This window comes from Peromyscus maniculatus, chromosome 6 (genome assembly GCF_049852395.1).
Source record: "Peromyscus maniculatus bairdii isolate BWxNUB_F1_BW_parent chromosome 6, HU_Pman_BW_mat_3.1, whole genome shotgun sequence".
In the NCBI taxonomy this organism is placed as follows: domain Eukaryota; kingdom Metazoa; phylum Chordata; class Mammalia; order Rodentia; family Cricetidae; genus Peromyscus; species Peromyscus maniculatus.
In genome coordinates, this window is record NC_134857.1 from 90,108,249 (window position 1) to 90,128,216 (window position 19,968).

General features: G+C 38.6%; 1 protein-coding gene across 2 annotated transcripts in view; it reads left to right on the forward strand.

Moving 5' to 3' along the window:
• Vav3 (vav guanine nucleotide exchange factor 3) overlaps positions 1 to 19,968 on the forward strand; it is a 336,756-nt gene that overhangs the window by 282,970 nt on the left and 33,818 nt on the right. For both annotated transcript variants that reach the window (XM_015998110.3, XM_006979446.3), the window contains exons 21-22: positions 11,010 to 11,075; positions 16,623 to 16,657. In XM_015998110.3, coding sequence (XP_015853596.1) covers positions 11,010 to 11,075; positions 16,623 to 16,657 — 101 coding nt within the window. The remainder of the gene's footprint in view (positions 1 to 11,009; positions 11,076 to 16,622; positions 16,658 to 19,968) is intronic.

The following is a 19,968-nucleotide window of genomic DNA, read 5'->3' on the forward strand; positions in this document are numbered from 1 at the left end:
TTTCATTGTAACTTCTTTCAAACAATGGGTTGTCAATTGAGCTGTGAAGATGCACTGTGTTCTGTCTCCTCTTCTTAGGAATTCACTTAGGCAGCGTCTTCTTTCTTTGTCTTTTCTTCTCCTTGTCGGCTATATAAAACTGCCTTCAAATGAAATGAATAGCAAGTAGGGAATTGGCCATTTAGGGTCAGATTTCCTGGTACAGGTGTAAGGCATGCCTGTTTTCTAACAACATGCACAACAGTTCTGTTCACACCAGCTGACCGTGGACAGCTGACCTGTTGCTTTTAAGTAATATGATATGTAAAGACAGAGAATTTCTCCTGCTGGGGTGGCTTTTTCTTATGAGACGTGTTTTCATAGAAAATATACAGATTATACTCATCAGAAAACAGATGGAGGGAGGGAGGGGCAGAGGAGGGAGGGAGGAGGGGGAGCAGCAAGCAAATATACCATCTACAATTTCTACTCAATGGAGTGCTGCCTGTGTGTTTTCTCCTTAGATTAAAAAAGTCTTGGAACAATGAGGATCCACTGTCCTAGATCATGAAGTTTTATTTCCTCCATTGTCATTTATGAATATCCAAATGTGCCACTGGGGGAATTTGGCGGGCTAATTGGAACCAAAAGGCAATTATAAGAGTGAAATTGCAATCAGTGCCAAAATATATGTATTTTTAAGCCACAAAGAAAATTAAATAATGTAGAAAACAGTCATGATACCTTTCAGCTACAAGTCATGCATCTACATGATCTTTATTTTAAGGACTGAAAGTGTTTTTGCACATGTTCTGATTAGTTCATGGAGCTCTCCACCAAGAGAGTAGATGGAAATTCACGTTGTTGAGAGTTGAGGGTTTTTTCTTTCTTTCTTATTTTAATCGAGTGCTAGTTGCAAAATTATAAGCAATGTCTCCTCTGTTCTTCTGGTCTCAAGATTGTATGTTAGGTAAGAGTGGCAATCATACTTCTTTCTTTTGTTGAGAGACTCATTTTCTATTTCTAACACCTAGGACAATGAGTTTCCAAAGTCAGTTATTTTGGCGGAAAACTTGAGAGGTAAAAATCATTGCTTTATGTTGAGAAAAGTTTTTGTTTGTTTTGCCTTGTGCCTCAGTAGAAGAGTTCTGCAAAATAAGTAAGTAAGTAAGTAAATAAGTAAATAAATAAATAAAATCATGGATTCAGGAGTTCCCAGGAGGAATGAAACAGTCATTTCACTTGAAGCCAGAGGCAGTGAACCTAGAATTAAGAGGTCGTGAACTGGACATGCACAGCTTGACCAAACATGTGTTTTCTTCCTATTAAGCTAAGAAAAGAAAGAAACAAAAAAAAAAATAATTGACTTGGAAAAATCTTCTTCACAAGATTCATGCTTTCTCAAAACCTCCAGCCTTAGATATTTTACCCTCTGCCTTCATCTTTACCCTGTCTCATTTTCTTAGCTAAAACCTTCTTTGCCATTATACACTTACCCTATACTAAGGGCATTTTCTTCAGGGTCTTATTTAAAAATAGTTTTCTAACACACCTACCACACTGCATCTTGGTCTGCTTGGCTAGAGCTCCCCTGAAAGATGAGACCATCATTTTTTATCTGTTTCTAGGGCCTAGAAGAAAATGTGTCTCAATATAACTCTTCAGAGAGACTGTTTCTAGCATTTCTTTCTCATACATTTCAAGGTCATCATTACCTCCGAGTTATACTTCATGTCACTTGAAAGATCACTAAGGTATTCATCTTGTCAGAATGTACTCTTACCTTCCTCATCTATAAAATGGGAGTGTTGACTTTTAAATGACTCATGGGGACTTTATGAGGTTCATAGGAAGCAAACATGAAAAGAAATTGAAAGGGAAAAAATTGTATGTCTGTAATGATTAGCAATTTTGAAGAATGTGCTTCATTTTCCAGGAGTGGAAAAATGATTTTCTGGAACTTTCACTTTTTTATCTAAATTTCATATTCATCACATTTAGTTTGTATAAAGGGGTTGGGGATTTAGTTCAGTGGTAGAGCGCTTGCCTAGCAAGCACAAGGCCCTGGGTTCGGTCCTCAGCCTTGAAAAAAAAAAGAGTTGCACTGACAATGTGGGCTTTTGGAGACTATTTCGCCCTTCACATACCTATACTTGATTCCTGAAGTTTCTTTAACTTTTCCTTCATTATTTTATGGTAAAGTAAAAATGATAATTCCTGAAGGGAATGGCTGATTTAAGTACAATATTAGTGGAGACCAGGAGCCCTTTCCAGGGAGCTGGTGGATGAGGAATACCTAGGATATCTCAAGGATTCAAACTCAAGGGTGGTGTGGTTAACAGTCAACAGTTTACAGACAAAGAACTTGGCTCAATGAGAACTTACCACAGTCTTAGATCAGGAGAGAAGAGAGAAGTGCAGGGAGAAGGGAGAAGGGGAAGATGAACTTCCATCTCTGCAACGATGGAAGTAACTGTAAAGCATTAAGACCACACTTTCCTAATAGCTGTAGAACACATAAGAATATTAGCTCCGAGAGCATTTCCTAAAACTGTGTGTTTTTTCCCTTGATCTAAAGTTCAAGTGTCTATCTGTATCCAAGTCAGGGGCAAATAGAAACATTGAAGAATTGTTTATAAACATTATCAGATCCCTCTTGTTAGAAAAACAGATTCCTAAATCCAAAACAAAACCAACTCATTTCTTTGATGTTATAAGAAGTCAGCATCATGGTCTCTGTGGGGAATGAGATATTTTTCTCAAGTCGGATTCTTGCCATGAAGATATTTCTCCATGAAGCCGAAGACTCAGTTCTGATCATACAGCACCCCTGTTGAGTGTGGGAGCTGGGTGTTAAGAAGTATCTGAGTTTACCTGTGCTTCTGTTCTGTCTCTCAGTCCTTGTATGGACTGAGAAGCCATCAAGGCAAAACTGAACTTGTACGTGTGTAGATACAAAGCTATTCCTAGTTAGTCAGAATATCCTATAATCACCAGACCTTTATTTTGACAGGTATTTGCCTCAAAATATGGAGTATTTTGACCCTGAGAGCATCATGGTCCCTAATTACAGGAAAGGAGAAATAGGCGGCATATGACTGTAATGGAGCAAGGAGGGCCCTGGAGAGATGATTACAGAAGATAATAGACATTAGTAAAGGATTGTAAGAAACACTTTCCCTGGGTAATTGCCAACTGGCTTTGATTGAATAGATCATAGACGGGGTTTGCGAGAATGTTTCCAAGTGTACAGACGGTATTCTGGGAATTGGCAAAGCTCCTGACACAGTGAGAGCCTAATTGTTAACTCAGGAGATGGACACTGATGGTTAGTTCTCTTACTTGCATTTTTACTTGCATTTCTGAATTTGGTACAGAACAAAGCATAGGTTGTCCTGCACTCTGAGGAGGTTACTGCCACCTAAGTACAGATTCAGATGGTGAGTCCTCTTTTAGGAGGAAGTCAAAGAGAACCTCTTAGGGATAAAGTTCTGAGAAATTCTGTCAACCATTTCTTCCGTTATGTTACTTCCATGTAAGCTACATTCTCACACAATTACTGAAAGACCATGTCAGCAAAAAGTACATTCTGTGGGCTGTCAGTCTGGAATTGCCTCTGGTGTGCCTATGGATTGTGTATTATAAGTTCACTAGAGCTTGAGCATGTACATTCCCCTTAAGACATTGAACCAAATGATTTATGAATTTATAACATGTTGAATTTTAGTTATTTATGGTTCAAATCACCAAAGAATCAGATCAGTGGTCATATCAAATTCTTAACAAGCCAATCCTATGTGCTTGAGTAAACAGACAACTTCATACTGAGTCAAAACGAAAGTTGGAGGAAGTCCTTATCTTCTGTCAGTAAATGCTGTCAGGTTACATGACTGACCCCTACCATCCCTGATGAACAAGTTTTGGATCCAAATCCTGTGGCGGGGGGTGGGGGGTGGTGGGCAACAATAACCAACTGGGAACCTATAGAACTTGTGAAGGGTGCCTAATTAGAACATTTGGCCAGACCTGGAAACCTTGGGAATCCTTGGATCAATTCTCTGCTTCATGGAAGAGGATATTGAAATTGAAAGAGACTGAGTGACACATTTAAGATCAGAAGGCCAGAATCAGAACACCAGGCGCCAAATGCCCTGATCACAGCAAATTATTACTTCATGAGTTCGTTGTGATCTTAAAACCTATCAAAATCTATGAAAATACACCAAAATTGGAAAAAAAAAAGGTAATTGGTGTTGTCAAGTGATTCTTGAAAAGTGACCATATCTGTTCCTTTATATTTCACAGATGCCTAGCACAGTGAACTGTACACAGTGAAACATCAAACTTTTCATCAAAGTGCTAATTTTGCTCTCAGTAGGAAGTAATTCATTTTAAAATGCCTAATGTTTTATAAACATTTAACCCAGAGAACTAGTACTTAGAACATTTCCTTTGTGCTTACTTTTGATTAGAATTGCCAAGGCTGCAAAAAACCATACTTGTTGTTGGCCATGATTAGAAAAACATTTCTTTGGGCCTTTGTTGAGCCTGGATTAATTTGGGGAGTTACACAGCTTTTCTCCAAATAGGATGTTTTCCAAAATGTAGCCAAATCTTGCTCTTCTTTGCAGGGTTTGCGTTGAGCAACTGCTTGCAATTTGGCTCACTAATGTGCTGGTTGAATTTAGCTTGTTAGATGTTTTTCTTCCAACAATAAAACTTCTTGTTTATTTCACCAGAAAAAAAAAAAAACAAAAACAAAAACAAAAACCCACTGCTGTGGGAATATGGGTCAGGATTGCATCATGTACATCTTACCCAGTAAGAGTTGGGAGGGAGACCTCACAGTACAAGTAACCATAACCAGAACTCTCTTTTTTTGTTAGAGAAATACAGAGACCTTGTTATAGACATTTCTCAAATGTATTGGGAAGACTATTCCACTGGTTATACTTACCTCACATCTAACAAATGTACAAATATAGATTCTGGCTTTTTAATGTTTTTCCCCCTCAGGATATATTTTACAACTTTTGATTTTAAGTTTTTTTTTTGTTTGTTTGTTTTTTTAATTTCTGTCAGCCAAAATTCCAGAGAGGGAGGGAGCAAAGAGAAATAATTTCTCATGAATTAGAAAATCTATTGAATATAATTGTGGATTTTGTCATATATTTTGGTGACTTGACCCAATGTATGATTTCAAAGATGGGGCCCAAGGATCAAGTTTGGCAAAGTCATGTATAACCGTTAAGTCAGAATTGCTCTTTATGTAGATAGATGTAAACGAATCAGAAACAGGAATTTCAAGTCTTTATTTCACTTCACGAGCTTTTAAATCTCATACACTAGCCAGATTTAAATACCTTTTTCAACATGAAATTACAAAGTAGGCCAGGTTTCATTTCATTCTTTTGTGTGTGTACATGTACACTTTGGTATTCTTCAGAGTGACCCTTCAGTACTTAACTATACACAATGGCATTGACAACTGTCAGTGTTCATTGGTAGGAAAATAGCTACCTTCCTCCCTGTTTAGGAGACAATGAATGATGAAAGAATGTGTTTACCTACAAGAAAACCTTTGTGTAAAGCAGTGGACTCTCCAGAATGTAGATTGCCCATTGAAATGAAAGTCCAAGTTATTTTTGACTTAGTACATGTGCCTGGATACAAGGGGAGTGATGGGGTTAAATATATAGGTTTAAGCATTTGTATTTAATAACATGTGAATGGTCAATTTGCAGTGAAATTTTTGAAGAATAATTTGAGAATAATTGAAAAGCAATATTATGGATGAAAGAGAAAGTGACTACTCAGCATCTTCAAAAGTCTTCCGTGCATATTAATTCCTTCATCCTTAAAACAACCTGACGAGGCATTTATGGGAGATCTTGTCATTATTATTGCTTACCTCTGTGACTTGCCTATGGTTGCATAGCTTTTTATAGCAGACTAGGAAATAGAGCAAGTTATTCTGGTGCCCCCTTCCTGTGACACTACTTCTATATGCATTTTAAGAACTAGCCAGGACATGTGTGTCACAGAATGTGACAGTTACAATATGGCCACAGCTGTAGCCATGAGTCACTCTTTAGTGAATGCCAGTTTCAGACTGTTCTCCTTACTGTTATTGGTCCATTGGTTTCATTACTTGTCTTTACAAAGCTCAGCAGAATGATTTTAAAAAAAAAGTGCTTGCATCTATTCTATTTACCTATCTAATCTACTTTTAGCTATCTTTTACCTACCTGTCCACCAATTCCTATTTTTAACCATCTATATTCCAATAATTCATGGCCTTGCTATATGTTCTCCCCTCCCAGTGGCCAAGCCATTTATTTCTGTTAGTGGAGATATGACTGGGCAAGGTGGAAGTTGCTCTGGTGACTAGCCACAGGAGATAAACTGCTCAGTAATCTCACAACACTGCCATGCATATATTCTGAGTGTTTAGGGCACTGAAATGGGGGAGAATTTCCCACCTTTCATGAATAACCATGCATCTAGCCTTTTTACATTTGGCTTTCCAAATCTGTTTCAAATCATTCTGAGCTTTTCTAGGAGTGCATTAAAGCTCCAATCCAGATAGTATTAGGGGGATAAATGAGCCACAGGGAAGAGATGTCATATTTTTCTTAAAGCAATTTGTTCTCTTTTTTTTTCACAAAGTTAGAAGCCAAGCAATTTATGATTAAGATTTTTGGAGGACATCCTCCGTCATGTGAAGCCTTCTTGTCTGTGGTTTTAAAAATGCAGTCTTTGCTATGGCATCCTGGCATGCATTAATGTGCTTCTCTCTACAGGTAGATTACAGGTTTATTTCTACTGGCAAATGTAAAGTAGCTTGAATTCATTATGATCCACTGTAGAGTCTTTTGAGGAAAAGTGAGGAATAGTTAAAACCTAAGGTCAGTTAGGAGTAAGTAAGTACCTGACGATGCATTTGTATTTGTGATATTCAGGAATAGCAGAGAAAGTTATCAATAATTTTAGTTTAATATATTTTCTACAGAATGCAACCTGCTTTTAAGAAAAGGGGCATTATTATTATATGAATTGTAATTCAATATTTTCTCTGTGTCTGCTTTAATTTATTTAATGAGTCATAAAGTTTCCTCTATTCTCACCATATGCAATTCATGACCTATTTTCTCAGGTCCTTTGCAAAGAAAGTATTTCATAAAAAGACTCAGACCTGTAATGTTAAATTTACAAAAGTCCCATCACATGATGCAAGGTTCCCTGCAGAATACGTGCATACAAAGATAGCATATGGCATATCAGGTGACACATAGTACAAAACAGGAATGTTTTCAACTTGACCTTGAACATGTTAAGGGACTCACAGAACAAATACCAGACAGGAAAATAACTTAGGGATTATTCACTATGCCTGGCATTTGCAATAGACAAAATAGATGACAAGCTGATTATTTGACCCAGAATAAAATGCTCATAAATGTATACAAGTAGAAAATTCAGGTATATGTCTTTCATCAAGGTTAGTAAAACTCTCATAGATAGATCATCACATTAAGTACACCAAATCATTGCCTTTGAAGATGGTTTATTTCATAGTTATAGTCTGCAGTTCCATCCATGTGTAAGGGATTGACAGCTGGTCCACCCATTAGTATTAATGAATTACCAGCGTGCATCCCACACACATCCACCAAGGAGACGAAGACAACCCGCCTACACACTGCTTTGTTTTGAATCCTCCAAATGTTGTAGAGTGGCTATTTCCTTAATAAATGAAAATCATTGAATATAGCGTGCATTATCTCCCAGAACTCAGACAAATGTCTTACAAGATTAGAGAGGAACTCTAACTTCATTCATCTGATAAGATAGGTCACAGTACCTCTCATTTCTCTGCTTTAAGGGACATGTGGGATCCTTATACAAGTATAACTGCACTGCTAGGGTATTTCATTAGGAGAAATTTTATAAAAAAATTAAAACACAGTTGACAGTGACCATTGGCAATCTGTTCAGGGAAATCTGCTCGGGTGCTATCTTTGAGGTGAGGTAATAAAAAATAAATAATACTGTTCTTTAAAAAAAAAAAAAAACTACCCAGAGTTTATTTAGCTTAACAGGTTCTCTGATTGAATGAAAACCTAGGATATATGCACATGTAACCTCCACCCTCCTGCAAAGAATAACCCCCAGATAACAGATAACCCAAGATAAAAAAGGGCAAAGTTCTCTTCACAGAAAGAGATAAATATCTTCACTTCCGCAAGATGTTTCCGTGCCCCATTACACATCTTTTTCCTTGGACAGCTTCTGAGCCTTGCTTTTTATTTTTCATGTTCTTTAACATGGATACATTTTCCAGTATGTCAGTCAAAATTGGAAACTGGATCTTGCTACCATGTATTGACACCTGCTCCATTTGTGCTACTTGACCATCTCTGTTCATGACAGTGATGTTAAACATATGGCAATTCATGTTTCCTGTGCTTCCATGCGCTTCCCTCAATATAGCTTACCAGTGTTGGTCTCACATGTTACTATGTGGCCCTCAGTCTTGTGCAAGACTTTATTTAATCAGTACACCAATTGTCATCTTGGCAGGAAGAAAGTTCCACTGCAAACTCCATTTTGGTTCCAGCACATTAGAAAGTGAAGGTGTGAAGTGAACAATATAGTTCTTGATGTGATCTCTACATGCACTTGCCATCACTGAGATCCAGAATAATCACATCTTAAACCTTTTACCCTGACATAATTATTAATTACTACTAATTACTTTAAAGATATCCTAGTTTGTCTGGAAAATTATGTTTGCTCCTTGTAGGATGTTTCTTAGGAAGCTACTATCCCTTCTTCAATCATCAGGATGACTTGTTTCCATTCATGCATTTCTTCCAGCTCACTTGTTCTAAAGTGGAAAAAAAAATTTATATGTAGTTGTCAGTACATCTTCATAAACTATCATATTCAATGGACTTACTTTCTGTTTTGTGACATTTTTCTTCCCCCTACCCCCATACACACATACACATATTCTAACACACTCATTACACAAAATGCTATAGAAAGGTCAGAGAATTTCACTGAAGGAATACCGTTGTATAGAAACAGTCAGCTTTTTTAGTAGCTGCATATAAAAATGAAGTGTGATGTATTTTTGCCAAATGTGACATAATTTGAGCTCATAGTAGTCATTGGCAGGGACTATCAGATTGAGAGAAAGATACTTTAATTAGCAATCATTTATTAAATACCTGCAATGCATCCAACATCAGATTACACAAAAACAACTAAGACCTTGTAGTCAACCTCAAAGAACCTATGGCCTAGTCATGGAGATGACCATGTAGAATAACAATTGTCCATTCTACTAAGTTTGGACTGCTACTTTGTATGCTATTAAGAGGATGTGAACGGGCCATGGGTCAGTTAGTCGTGGATCTAATGCGGATATGCAGCTTGCGAAATGCTTTACATAAGAGAAGAGAAAGTGGGTCATATGAGCTTTGGAAGGGGAGCAGACTGTAAGTATGAGGAGGCTCTGTGCTGATTTGGTGCTGAGGAAGTGGATGGTATGATATTGGCCATCATTTACTCCTACAAAAATATCATTGCTTCTCCTTTGTTCTGAATTCTTTAGATTGAGATCTTTTGTGCTGATCTAGTAAAGAATGGGAAGTGACTAATATGGCTTAGAAAAAATAATTGTAAAGCTCTGCCCTTTCGTCTGACACACACACACACACACACACACACATTTCTTTTAGTGCAATTTCAAACATATTATTTTTATTTCTCTAAGAAATATTACCTCCTTTGTTTTTCTTCTGAGTTTTGTAAGGGTATGGTTGCTTTCAGCATTGTGGTGTACTTCTATATAAAGATCTAGGTGATGATATGTACTAAACAACATTCTTATTCTTTCATGTCAGGCTTCTATTAAAGTACTATAAAATACTCAGTAAATACAGATAAGTGAAGAAGCACTTCATTGCAGTCTTAATTACTGTGCTTCCATCCCTCCCTAGTTTCTGAATCTTCCTTCCTGAAGACTTCTTCCTGCTTGCTGGTAGCACTAGTGTCTAATTATGTCCTCTTTCTGCATTTTGTCCCATCATAGTTTTTTTTTTCCTATGTTACCTAGATCTTCCTCTGTATGATTCATGTTATCTATTTGAATAGGTTATCTGATTAGTTCCTGCAGTAATAACTGACCTATCTCCTAGTCTTTAACTCTGCTAGTATTCTCTGCTCAAATCTAGTTCACAGGTAAGTTCCACAGGTGGTGGTGTCTTTAATGCCTATGCTTCCGCTTCCAGTTTCTCTTCTCGCACCATGGTACCAATTCCCTAATGTCATTCTCATCTCCAAATTCATAAGAAATTTTTCATGTTGATGGAGTTTAAAAGTATGCACTACCTTTGGCACAACACCATCATCAGTGATAAAATTTAGATGTCATAGAGGGGCTCCAGCTACCTTTCTGTATTGTTTTCCAACACCCTCTTTGATGGGCCTTATTCTTTGCATAGAGAGGTTGTATAAAGCTGTAATAGGAACGCCTGAGTTTGAATTCAGGGTCTGGAGTCTGTTAGCACTACCATCACAGGGAAGTCCTCTACTTTCTCTATGCCTCGCTTCTCTCTTCTACAAAACTGAGGGTAGTAATCGACTCTGCCATAAAAGATGACTGCAAGAATTAATGAAAACTCAGAACACTATGTAAAATACAGTAATAATGTTTTAAGCATCAAACCTTATTAGACTTCATCTCCATATAGGATTGAGAGATACAAAGGTCTCAAAGTCAAATAGTATGTTGACAAGTAAATGGATTGTTTTATAACCATAACCTGAAACCACATGGAAAATCAACAGTGAAGAAAAATGTCTCTGCTTTTGCTTCTTCTTCTGGGTCCATGAGTTAATGCTGAGTACTAAATGCAATATGTAAATAACCCCAAGGATCCCAAGTTGAACAACATTGTATAAACAACAACATGGTATTATCATTTTGTTCTCAATGGTATTTTCTTTTTCCAATTTAGGGACGGAATTTATCTTCAGGAGAGGTTGGATTTTTCCCAAGTGATGCTGTCAAACCATCTCCATGTGTAAGTTCTTATATTTCACTTCCTTCTAGTTTAATTTTGCTTTTGATGCTATGATTAACTGTTCAAGAAGGTTCAAAGTATAGTGACTGCCTAGATTCTCATCAGTTTTATTAATATTTTGTAAGGAGGGCAGGTCTTACATGAGCATAATCCCATAGATAATACTTTATGCCAAAAAATACTTCAAATGTAAGAAAAGATATGCAGGATGGAAATATAACTTAAAGTTTACAAAAATGTTTAAAGGTCCCTAGGAGAAGTAACCGAAGGTCACAGAGTGTATTGGGCAAGGTTTTCTTTTCTCTGGGCATAAATGGTATGGTCTGACTTATTTCTGGTCACTCGTGTTACAGGTAGTCATTACACTTCAGCTTGTGTCTTTGAAAGGATGGTAGATCAAGCTAATTTATCCAGAGGGCCTGATCCAGTTGATCTGCTTGGGAGGCATCCAGACAGTGGGACCGGGTCCTGTCCTCAGTGCATGAACTGGCAGTTTGGAACCTGGGGCTTATACAGGGACACTTGGCTCAGCCTGGGAGGAGGGGACTGGACCTGCCTGGACTGAATCTACCAGGTTGAATTCAATACCCGGGGGAGTCTTTGCCCTTGAGGAGATGGGAATGGGGGGTGGGCTGGGGGGAAGGCGGGGGGGGGGTAGAGGGGGGAGGGGAGAGAACAAGGGAATCCGTGGCTGATACGTAAAATTAAATTTAATAAATAAATTTAAAAAAAAGAAAGGATGGTAGAGAGTAGAAAGTTCACAAATTCTTCAACTAGGGCTCTGACTACTTTTTCTATGCTTCATAATATCCTTTCCTGTTTATTTAATTTCATAATGAATTTTTCTGAAAGTGGATAAAATGGGAATGAATGACAATTATACATGAGTGAATATCATGCAAATGTATTTCTTTGTGTTTTGTTATGTTGATTTATTTCTATATAGCATTATTTTAACATCATAATTTTCTCCACAATTTTAAAGTTAGTGAATGCAAAGTAATGAAATTTCTCTATTAATATGATGCACATGATTACTTGAGGGGAAAATGCCCTCAAAATTCTTAAATATTCTTGTTATATTCCCATGGCATCTGTATTTCTCAACTGCACATTCTTTTTGATATTACAAGTGTAATATCTGTCACCTTTAATTTGGGAATGTAATCTTACACCATTTATCCAAGCTTAATTATTTTTGAAAAGCAAAGAGAATTAAAAGAAAAGAGTTGCTGTTCTCTTTGTTGTGATAGATAGGTTGAATCTCATAGGTACAAATAGAAGCAATAATGTTTACATAACAGTAAATGGCAAGAGATTTTTAACATCCCAACATTTGGGAACCTAAATAAGCATTTAATATACAAAGCACTATTTTCTGTTTATATCTTACATGAGTTTTAGAAATTTTGTTTTAAAGATAGTCTGGCATAAAAGCATATTTAAATTTGTTGAATGGATGTACAAAGGATAAAAAAGCAAATGTGGATCCCTCAGTGCACATAGGCAATTAGTGAATGAAATCAGCTTATGGAATCTTACTGTAACTGCCTAGAAGGAAAACCATACTCAGATATTTTAAGATACTAGAGATACACAGTAATACATAGCCAGGAAGAAAACAGCCAGATAAATATGAATGCTCCTATAGCTTAAAGTTAATAGATAGCTACTAAAGCGAACTACTTATGTAATGACATTATATACTTATATTTTAGCTATAGGACAAGCTGAATGAAAGGAAGTAGACAGATTAAAGAGGGGAAAGCATTGCATGAGCTGGAAAACTGCATCCCTTTGTATATGTTGGTTATCAGGGGGCTGTGAGTAGTGCTGTGAATTCTATTCTGAGTTGAAAATTTATTTTTCTAAGTGTATTATTCCTGTGTCTTCAAAAGTTTTGAGACATTCTAGTGGCACCCTCCAGGGTGGGAGACATAGATAAAGCAGTTAATTTATGACAATAGAGTGATTGGAGACAAAGGCTGGGCTGCAACATGGTACAAAGTTGGATAAATGTGAATCTGGCAGTTGTCAGGGCATGTTCCAGTAAAACTCCACCTAACAGAAGAGAGAATTCTGTTGGTCTTGGCTCTGGGTTAGATAAAGGAAAAGAGAGGTAGGTGCGGGGGATGGCAAGCATGAGAGAATGCTCCCTTAGTGATTCCTAAACTTAATGTAAAAGTCATCCATATGTAGGGCTGGAATTCATACCAGCCCTGTGATCTAAATCATCCTTAGCAAGAAACGTAATTTAAAATGACCCGACGTCAGTTGTTCTCCAAGTAAAAATACATTGTCTGTCTGGTTTTAGCCTCTTCACAGACAGCCTTCAATGGGTTGTTGCAGATAAAGTTCCAGAGAATAGAAATTCAACAGTTGGAATCATCCATTCAGCGAGGAAACAGACCACCTTAGGCTAAGGTTAGCAGACACAGAATATAGAGTTAGTTTCATGAAGTAGATACAGGACAAGATACTTAAATGAAAAAGTCTATACTTAATGCAACTAAAAACTAAAACGTAGATATGAGGAGATTACAACACTTTATGATTGTCTGGGCTTCTCTATAAAAGACTCAGATCTAATAATTGAAGGGAAGGCCTTAATGGGTGCATTCGATGGCCTATCAGACATGGTTGAGTAGACAATTGGAAGAGAAATCTGAAGAAGTTTCTAAAATCAGTCCAGAGAGATTAGGCAATGGAAACTGTAAGGGAGAATGAAATAAGATTTAAATGTACCAAATAGAAGAGATTAAAGATAATTGTAGAAAAGCAATATTCAAATAAGTCATGGCCAAGAACTTTCCAGAATTTTTGATAAAACTAATTTTTAAAATAAAGATGAGTAATTTAAATTCGTCAACAGCTAGATATATTTTAGTGAAACTCCAGGATATTGGAGATGACATTAAGTTCAACCTGAGAGAAAATACAAATGCCTGTGAAAAGCATTGACAATTGGATTCCACACTAACAGCAGTGGCAACCAAAGCTACAAGCTTCTTTCTACTGATGGTCAGAGACTAGCTTTCCTTTTGCTAGTTCTCAGACATCATATTTAATGAAAATCATGAAATACTAAACAGTCATGAAAACCTGTCTGAGGCTACTAATTAGCAAAAGGTTGACCTGTGGAAACAGGAGTGCTTTTGAGTTTCCTGGTTTGAATACAGTCATGGGGTTATGGCATTCTGTATGGCTAAACTTCAGATAGAAACCGCACAGTTCTCTGCCTTAAAGAATTGGAGTATGGACTTTGAAGTACCACAGCACTTGTGGAAGAAAACATTACAAAGGATGGAGTTATGGAAGGGAGAAACCTCAAGTTCTGTGTATAAACTCAAAATCTCTGATTGGGTAGTGAAGCCAGTAAATCCCTCAGCTTGGCCTAAACGAAGTTAAATGACAAATCATCAACTGCTTATCATAGGAGACAATCTAAAAGTTATAATTTAGCCAGGTTAACTTCCTGCTTTGAGACAAGAGACATACTATGTGGGAATATAAGAAGCCACAATTACAGCTTGAAATATGCAAATATGATATGTAAATAGCATATCATTTACAACATCCATGTATAAAGAAGCAGAGGAACATAAATCACACTCAGAAATCAGCTGTATATCCATGTTCAGAACACAAAGGAAAATATGTCCCTAATGAATGAGTAGATTAGAAACCTCAGCTTAGAACTTGAAACTGTTACTAAAGAACTGGATAGAGATTCTAGAACATGAAACTTCATACCTGAAATAATAAAAATTAGTATGTTCAAATTTTTTGCAAGAAAATCACTGTCAATTTAGAAATTTAATCCCTGCTTCATATTTCTATATCAACAAATACAGAGAAAGTGTATCCAAGTGCCCCATCTAATTTTACAAACCACACTTCTGGTTAGGAAGGATCTATCATACATATACATATTCCCAATAAGTTATTTAAAAGCCTGACTTGTCCATAGCATAAATTTAACAATATAAGACATCTATGATGAAGGCTGAAGATGGCATTAGAGGACTATGTACTTGAAGGAACTATATACTTAAAGGATGAAAAGGTATCCAGAAGTGATCTACAGCCTTAAGTGTGGCACAATGATGTGTCTGTTAAAACAAAGCTCCAAAGTATACTAAAGAGAAATTAGGAGGAGTATGTGAGATGGGATTGGAGATGAGAAGATGGTTGTATTATTAGTTAGTTTTTAATTGTCAACTACTCTAGTAATCTTAGAAGAGAGAACCTCAATAAGAAATTGCTCATGTAAGATTGGCCTGTGGTCATGTGTGTGAGATTGTCTTGATTGAGAAGTGTGCAAGAGGGCCTGGCCCTCCGTGGGCAGCACCATCCCTAGGCAGGTGTGCCTGGGCTGAATAAAAGCTAGTTAAGTATGAGTCAGACAGCAAGCTATCAAGCTAGCCTTGGTTTCTCCTCAAGCTTCTGCCTTGTGCTTCTACTTCTACTTTCCAAAAGGATGGATTATGATCTGGAAATACAAGTTAAATATGTATTCCTCCCCTTAGTTGCCTTTGGTTAATGTTTTATTACAGCCACAGAACATGCCCATGGAAAAAGAAAAGGCTCCTCTAGGCAGTTTGGGGATGGAATAGCCTGAGTTGTTTGTCTATTGTGAAATTATATGTCACTCTTCAGTTCTTGGATATCCATCCTTTTCCAGCCAAAGGAGAGAACCCAGGTAGAATATGTGGGAGTTCTTACCCACTTGTCCCCAAACCTGCAAAGTAAAAGACCCAGGAACATCATGGATTGTGTCTGTCAAAGACTTGGCTGATTCATGAAGGTTTTTAAAACTCAAAATAGACTATCTATATTCTACTTTTTCCTCAATAGCTTGTAAATCGCCACTTCTTCTGTGGCGTGTTGACGTATTGGGTATTTTTTGACTACTGGTGCGTATTCTTCGGCTTTCTTCATTTCCTAGTTACCACCATCAACTAGAAGATGCTTTCTTTATTTGCACATAAAACGTAATAATTGTACTTGTGCAAGTCTCTATATGAAAAAAAGAAAGTGTGGATATTTTCCACAATGTGATGAATAAAATGTTTCCCTGCTGGAAGCTTTTAAAAACAGAGTTTAGAATTTGTGGAAAATAGGATCTACATCCAGTGTGTACTGTTTATTGTACATGTCTTTTTTTTTCTTTTCTTTTCTTTTTTGTCTTGGGGAAGGGAAGTGCTATTTGGTTTCTTTAATAACCTTTTCATTTTAGTTTTCTATGTTGGATTAAACTGTCTTGTGGTAAATATTGAAAGTTTCTAGTTCATATTTTTCTTCTATCTCTTCCCTGGAAGGTATAGTAGAAAAATGCATGAAAGAATGAAATAAAGCAAAATGAATTATTTTCTACTTATCTGACATACACTATGATTCATTCTGTGTAAAGTCGCTAGTGGATAGTTCCAGGACTGTGCTACTTAAGGGTTTTATAGAGCTGAGTCAGCTGAGCTGAGTTAATGATTGATTTCTGAAAGCTACCCTTAAGTAAACTTAATCTATTTTTGCCTTTTTATGTCCTAGGTACCTAAACCAGTAGATTATTCTTGCCAACCCTGGTAAGTATTAAAAATGTTTATGTTGCTAAGTTGAAATACCATACTCCTAGCTCGAGGACACCTTAAATGTGTGGTTATAAACCATGTTCTATTTCCATTTGTCCTTGCTAAAGGTGTTTTCACATGTAACAAAACATCATAATGAATTTGCATATTGCTGGACATTCTCTATCATGATTGGATTGTGGTGTCTGTATGTGTGTGTGTCAGTGCACGTGACCATAAATGTCTGTAACAGCCACAGAAAGAAACGGGATGTATCCTGATGTATCTCCTATTTTGGAAAGATAAATCTCATGAAGCAGAGAAGAAAAAAGTGATTATACTATCTAAAACTAAGAATTACCTTTAAAAGATAGTAACTAAAATTGTAGTTGCCAGTGTCGAATAGGGAAATAAAATATATCCATGTCTGATTTGGGTCTTGTGTGACAGTCTTTATCTGGGAAGATGCACACACACGTCTACTCATCACAGAAAGGGAGGCCTTAACAGGTCAAAGTAATGATTGGACAGGTGTCCATCTCCGTGACCTAGTGAGTTTTCACTGGCATTTCAAACAGAGTTCACAAGGAACAGGGTTGACTTAAAGCAACCTCATCAGTGACAGTCCCACCTTAACGCAGGTGACCACTTAGGAAAGTGACACCCCTGGGACTACCTTAACAGTCTAATAATTTCTCCCTGACCAGCTATCCAGTCTCCCTCCTCTAGCAGCTGTTCACTCCTTCCTTGACTGGTAGAACGGGGCCCTTGAGATAATTCCAAGGTTCTGTTCTCCCAGAAATGTGACCTTTAGTTTACCTCCTGAGCCTCCTGAGCCCCCCTCTCCCTCCTGAGCCCCCCTCTCCCTCCTGAGCCCCCCTCTCCCTCCTGAGCCCCCCTCTCCCTCCTGAGCCCCCCCTCTCCTGAGCCCCCTCTCCCTCCTAAACCCCCTCTCTCCTGAGCCCCCTCTCTCTCCTGAGCCCCCCTCTCCCTCCTGAGCCCCCTCTCCCTCCTAAACCCCCTCTCTCCTGAAGCCCCCTCTCCCTCCTGAGCCCCCCCTCTCTCCTGAGCACCCCCCTCTCCTGAGCCCCCCCCTCTCTCCTGAGCCCCCTCTCCCTCCTGAGCCCCCCTCTCCCTCCTGAGCCCCCCTCTCCCTCCTGAGCCCCCCTCTCCCTCCTGAGCCCCCCCTCTCCTGAGCCCCCTCTCCCTCCTAAACCCCCTCTCTCCTGAGCCCCCTCTCTCTCCTGAGCCCCCCTCTCCCTCCTGAGCCCCCTCTCCCTCCTAAACCCCCTCTCTCCTGAAGCCCCCTCTCCCTCCTGAGCCCCCCCTCTCTCCTGAGCCCCCCCCTCTCCTGAGCCCCCCCTCTCTCCTGAGCCCCCTCTCCCTCCTGAGCCCCCCTCTCCCTCCTGAGCCCCCTCTCTCCCTCCTGAGCCCCCCTCTCTCCTGAAGCCCCCTCTCCCTCCTGAGCCCCCCTCTCCCTCCTGAGCCCCCCTCTCCCTCCTGGAGGGAATGTTTCAACTAGGAGAAAACAGCCACATGACAGGTCTAGATGGAGCGAGCATGTTTACCACTGAGATGATGGTAGTATAAGTAGCAGAATCAAAGATGGCAATGGACAGTGGTTGTTATTTTTTAGATATTTTCAATTTTAAAACTACACACAGGAAGCAGAATAGTTAAGACTTCATTATGTCATAATAAGTAATATATGCTGAGTATTTTATATGCACTTACTACTTTAAGTATTTTATTTCACATTAAATGTGAGGTTGTATACCATTTCTCATTTCTGTTTGTCCTGTAACAAAACTTTTCCCCAAATTCCTATATGGAAGATATTACTGTCATTGTTTTTTGTATTTTTATTTTATAATTAATTTAATTTTACATATCAACCACGGATTCCCTTGTTCTCCCCCACCCCCCCCCACTTCCCCTCCAGCCCAACCCCCATTCCCATCTCCTCCAGGGCAAAGACTCCCCTGGGGATTGAGTTCAACCTGGTAGATTCAGTCTAGGCAGGTCCAGTCCCCTCCTCCCAGGCTGAGCCAAGTGTCCCTGTATAAGTCCCAGGTTCCAAACAGCCAGCTCATGCACTGAGGACAGGTCCTGGTCCCGCTGCCTGGAGGCCTCCCAAACAGTTCAAGCTAATCAACTGTCTCACTTATCCAGAGGGCCTGGTCCAGATCCATGGGGGCTCCTCAGCTATTGGTTCACAGTTCATGTGTTTCCACTAGTTTGGCTATTTGTCCCTGTGCTTTTTCCAATCATGGTCTCAATATCTCTTGCTCAACTCCTGGAGCTTCACCTGGGGGTAATGGAGGGCAGGGGTCTGGGGTAGAGGGAAAGAGAGCTTAGGGGAGTGGGAGGTCCCAGCTGGATCAGGAACAGAGTGGGAGAACAAAGAAAGAGATACCATGATAAATGAAGACCCCATGGGAATAGGAAGAAGCAGAATGCTAGAGAGGCCCTCAGAAATCCACAAAGATACCTCCACAATAGACTACTGGCAATGGTCGAGAGAAAGCTGACCTACTCTGTCATGATAGAACTCTCATCCAGTGACTGGTGGAAGCAGATGCAGAGATCTACTGTCATTGTTTTTATTGAGGGAGAAAACGGTGAAGGCCGTGGCACCAGTTTGCTGTAGCCCCAAGACTCTAAGTGGTGCCCTTGTTCATTGCCATCTTGCCCCTCAAATTACAAAACCTGGGCATTTTGCTGGGTTGTATATGTTTCCCTGGATTTGTGTTTGACTTTTCTGAAAATGAATGAACCTCTTTTCCCTGATATTTGTCTGTGCTCCCAGATATGATGTCATTTGAATGTATATATGAATGTAGTATCTTGAGGCTCTATAGCACTAGCTCAGTTTGCAAATGTGGATAGCACCTAAGTATCTAACATGTATGATATATATATATATATATATATATATATATATATATATAATTTTTTCTGATTCCTTTGTGGTATAGCCAATTTGTAGAAAGTGTATGGAATTATCCCCAAGCCTCTTGCTGGCTCACAGCACTGACATTTGCCTCCTTGTCATTATCCACAGTCTCTACTGCACTCTTCTTGGCTTTAGCCCTGAGCTTGCCAAACAAATTGGATCAAATTGGCAGTCTTTGATACATTTGAACATCTCTGACAACAATTTCCAAATTTTTGTTTCTGTGGGATTTAAAACCATATTAATGACAGAAGTGAAGTTTTCTTCCATACAACTAGATTTTATAGTTAAAAGGTCAATAATTTTAGAGATAAATACTAATGTTTCCAACCACATGGATTTTATTAAATAAGCCAGTCAGGTATCTGAG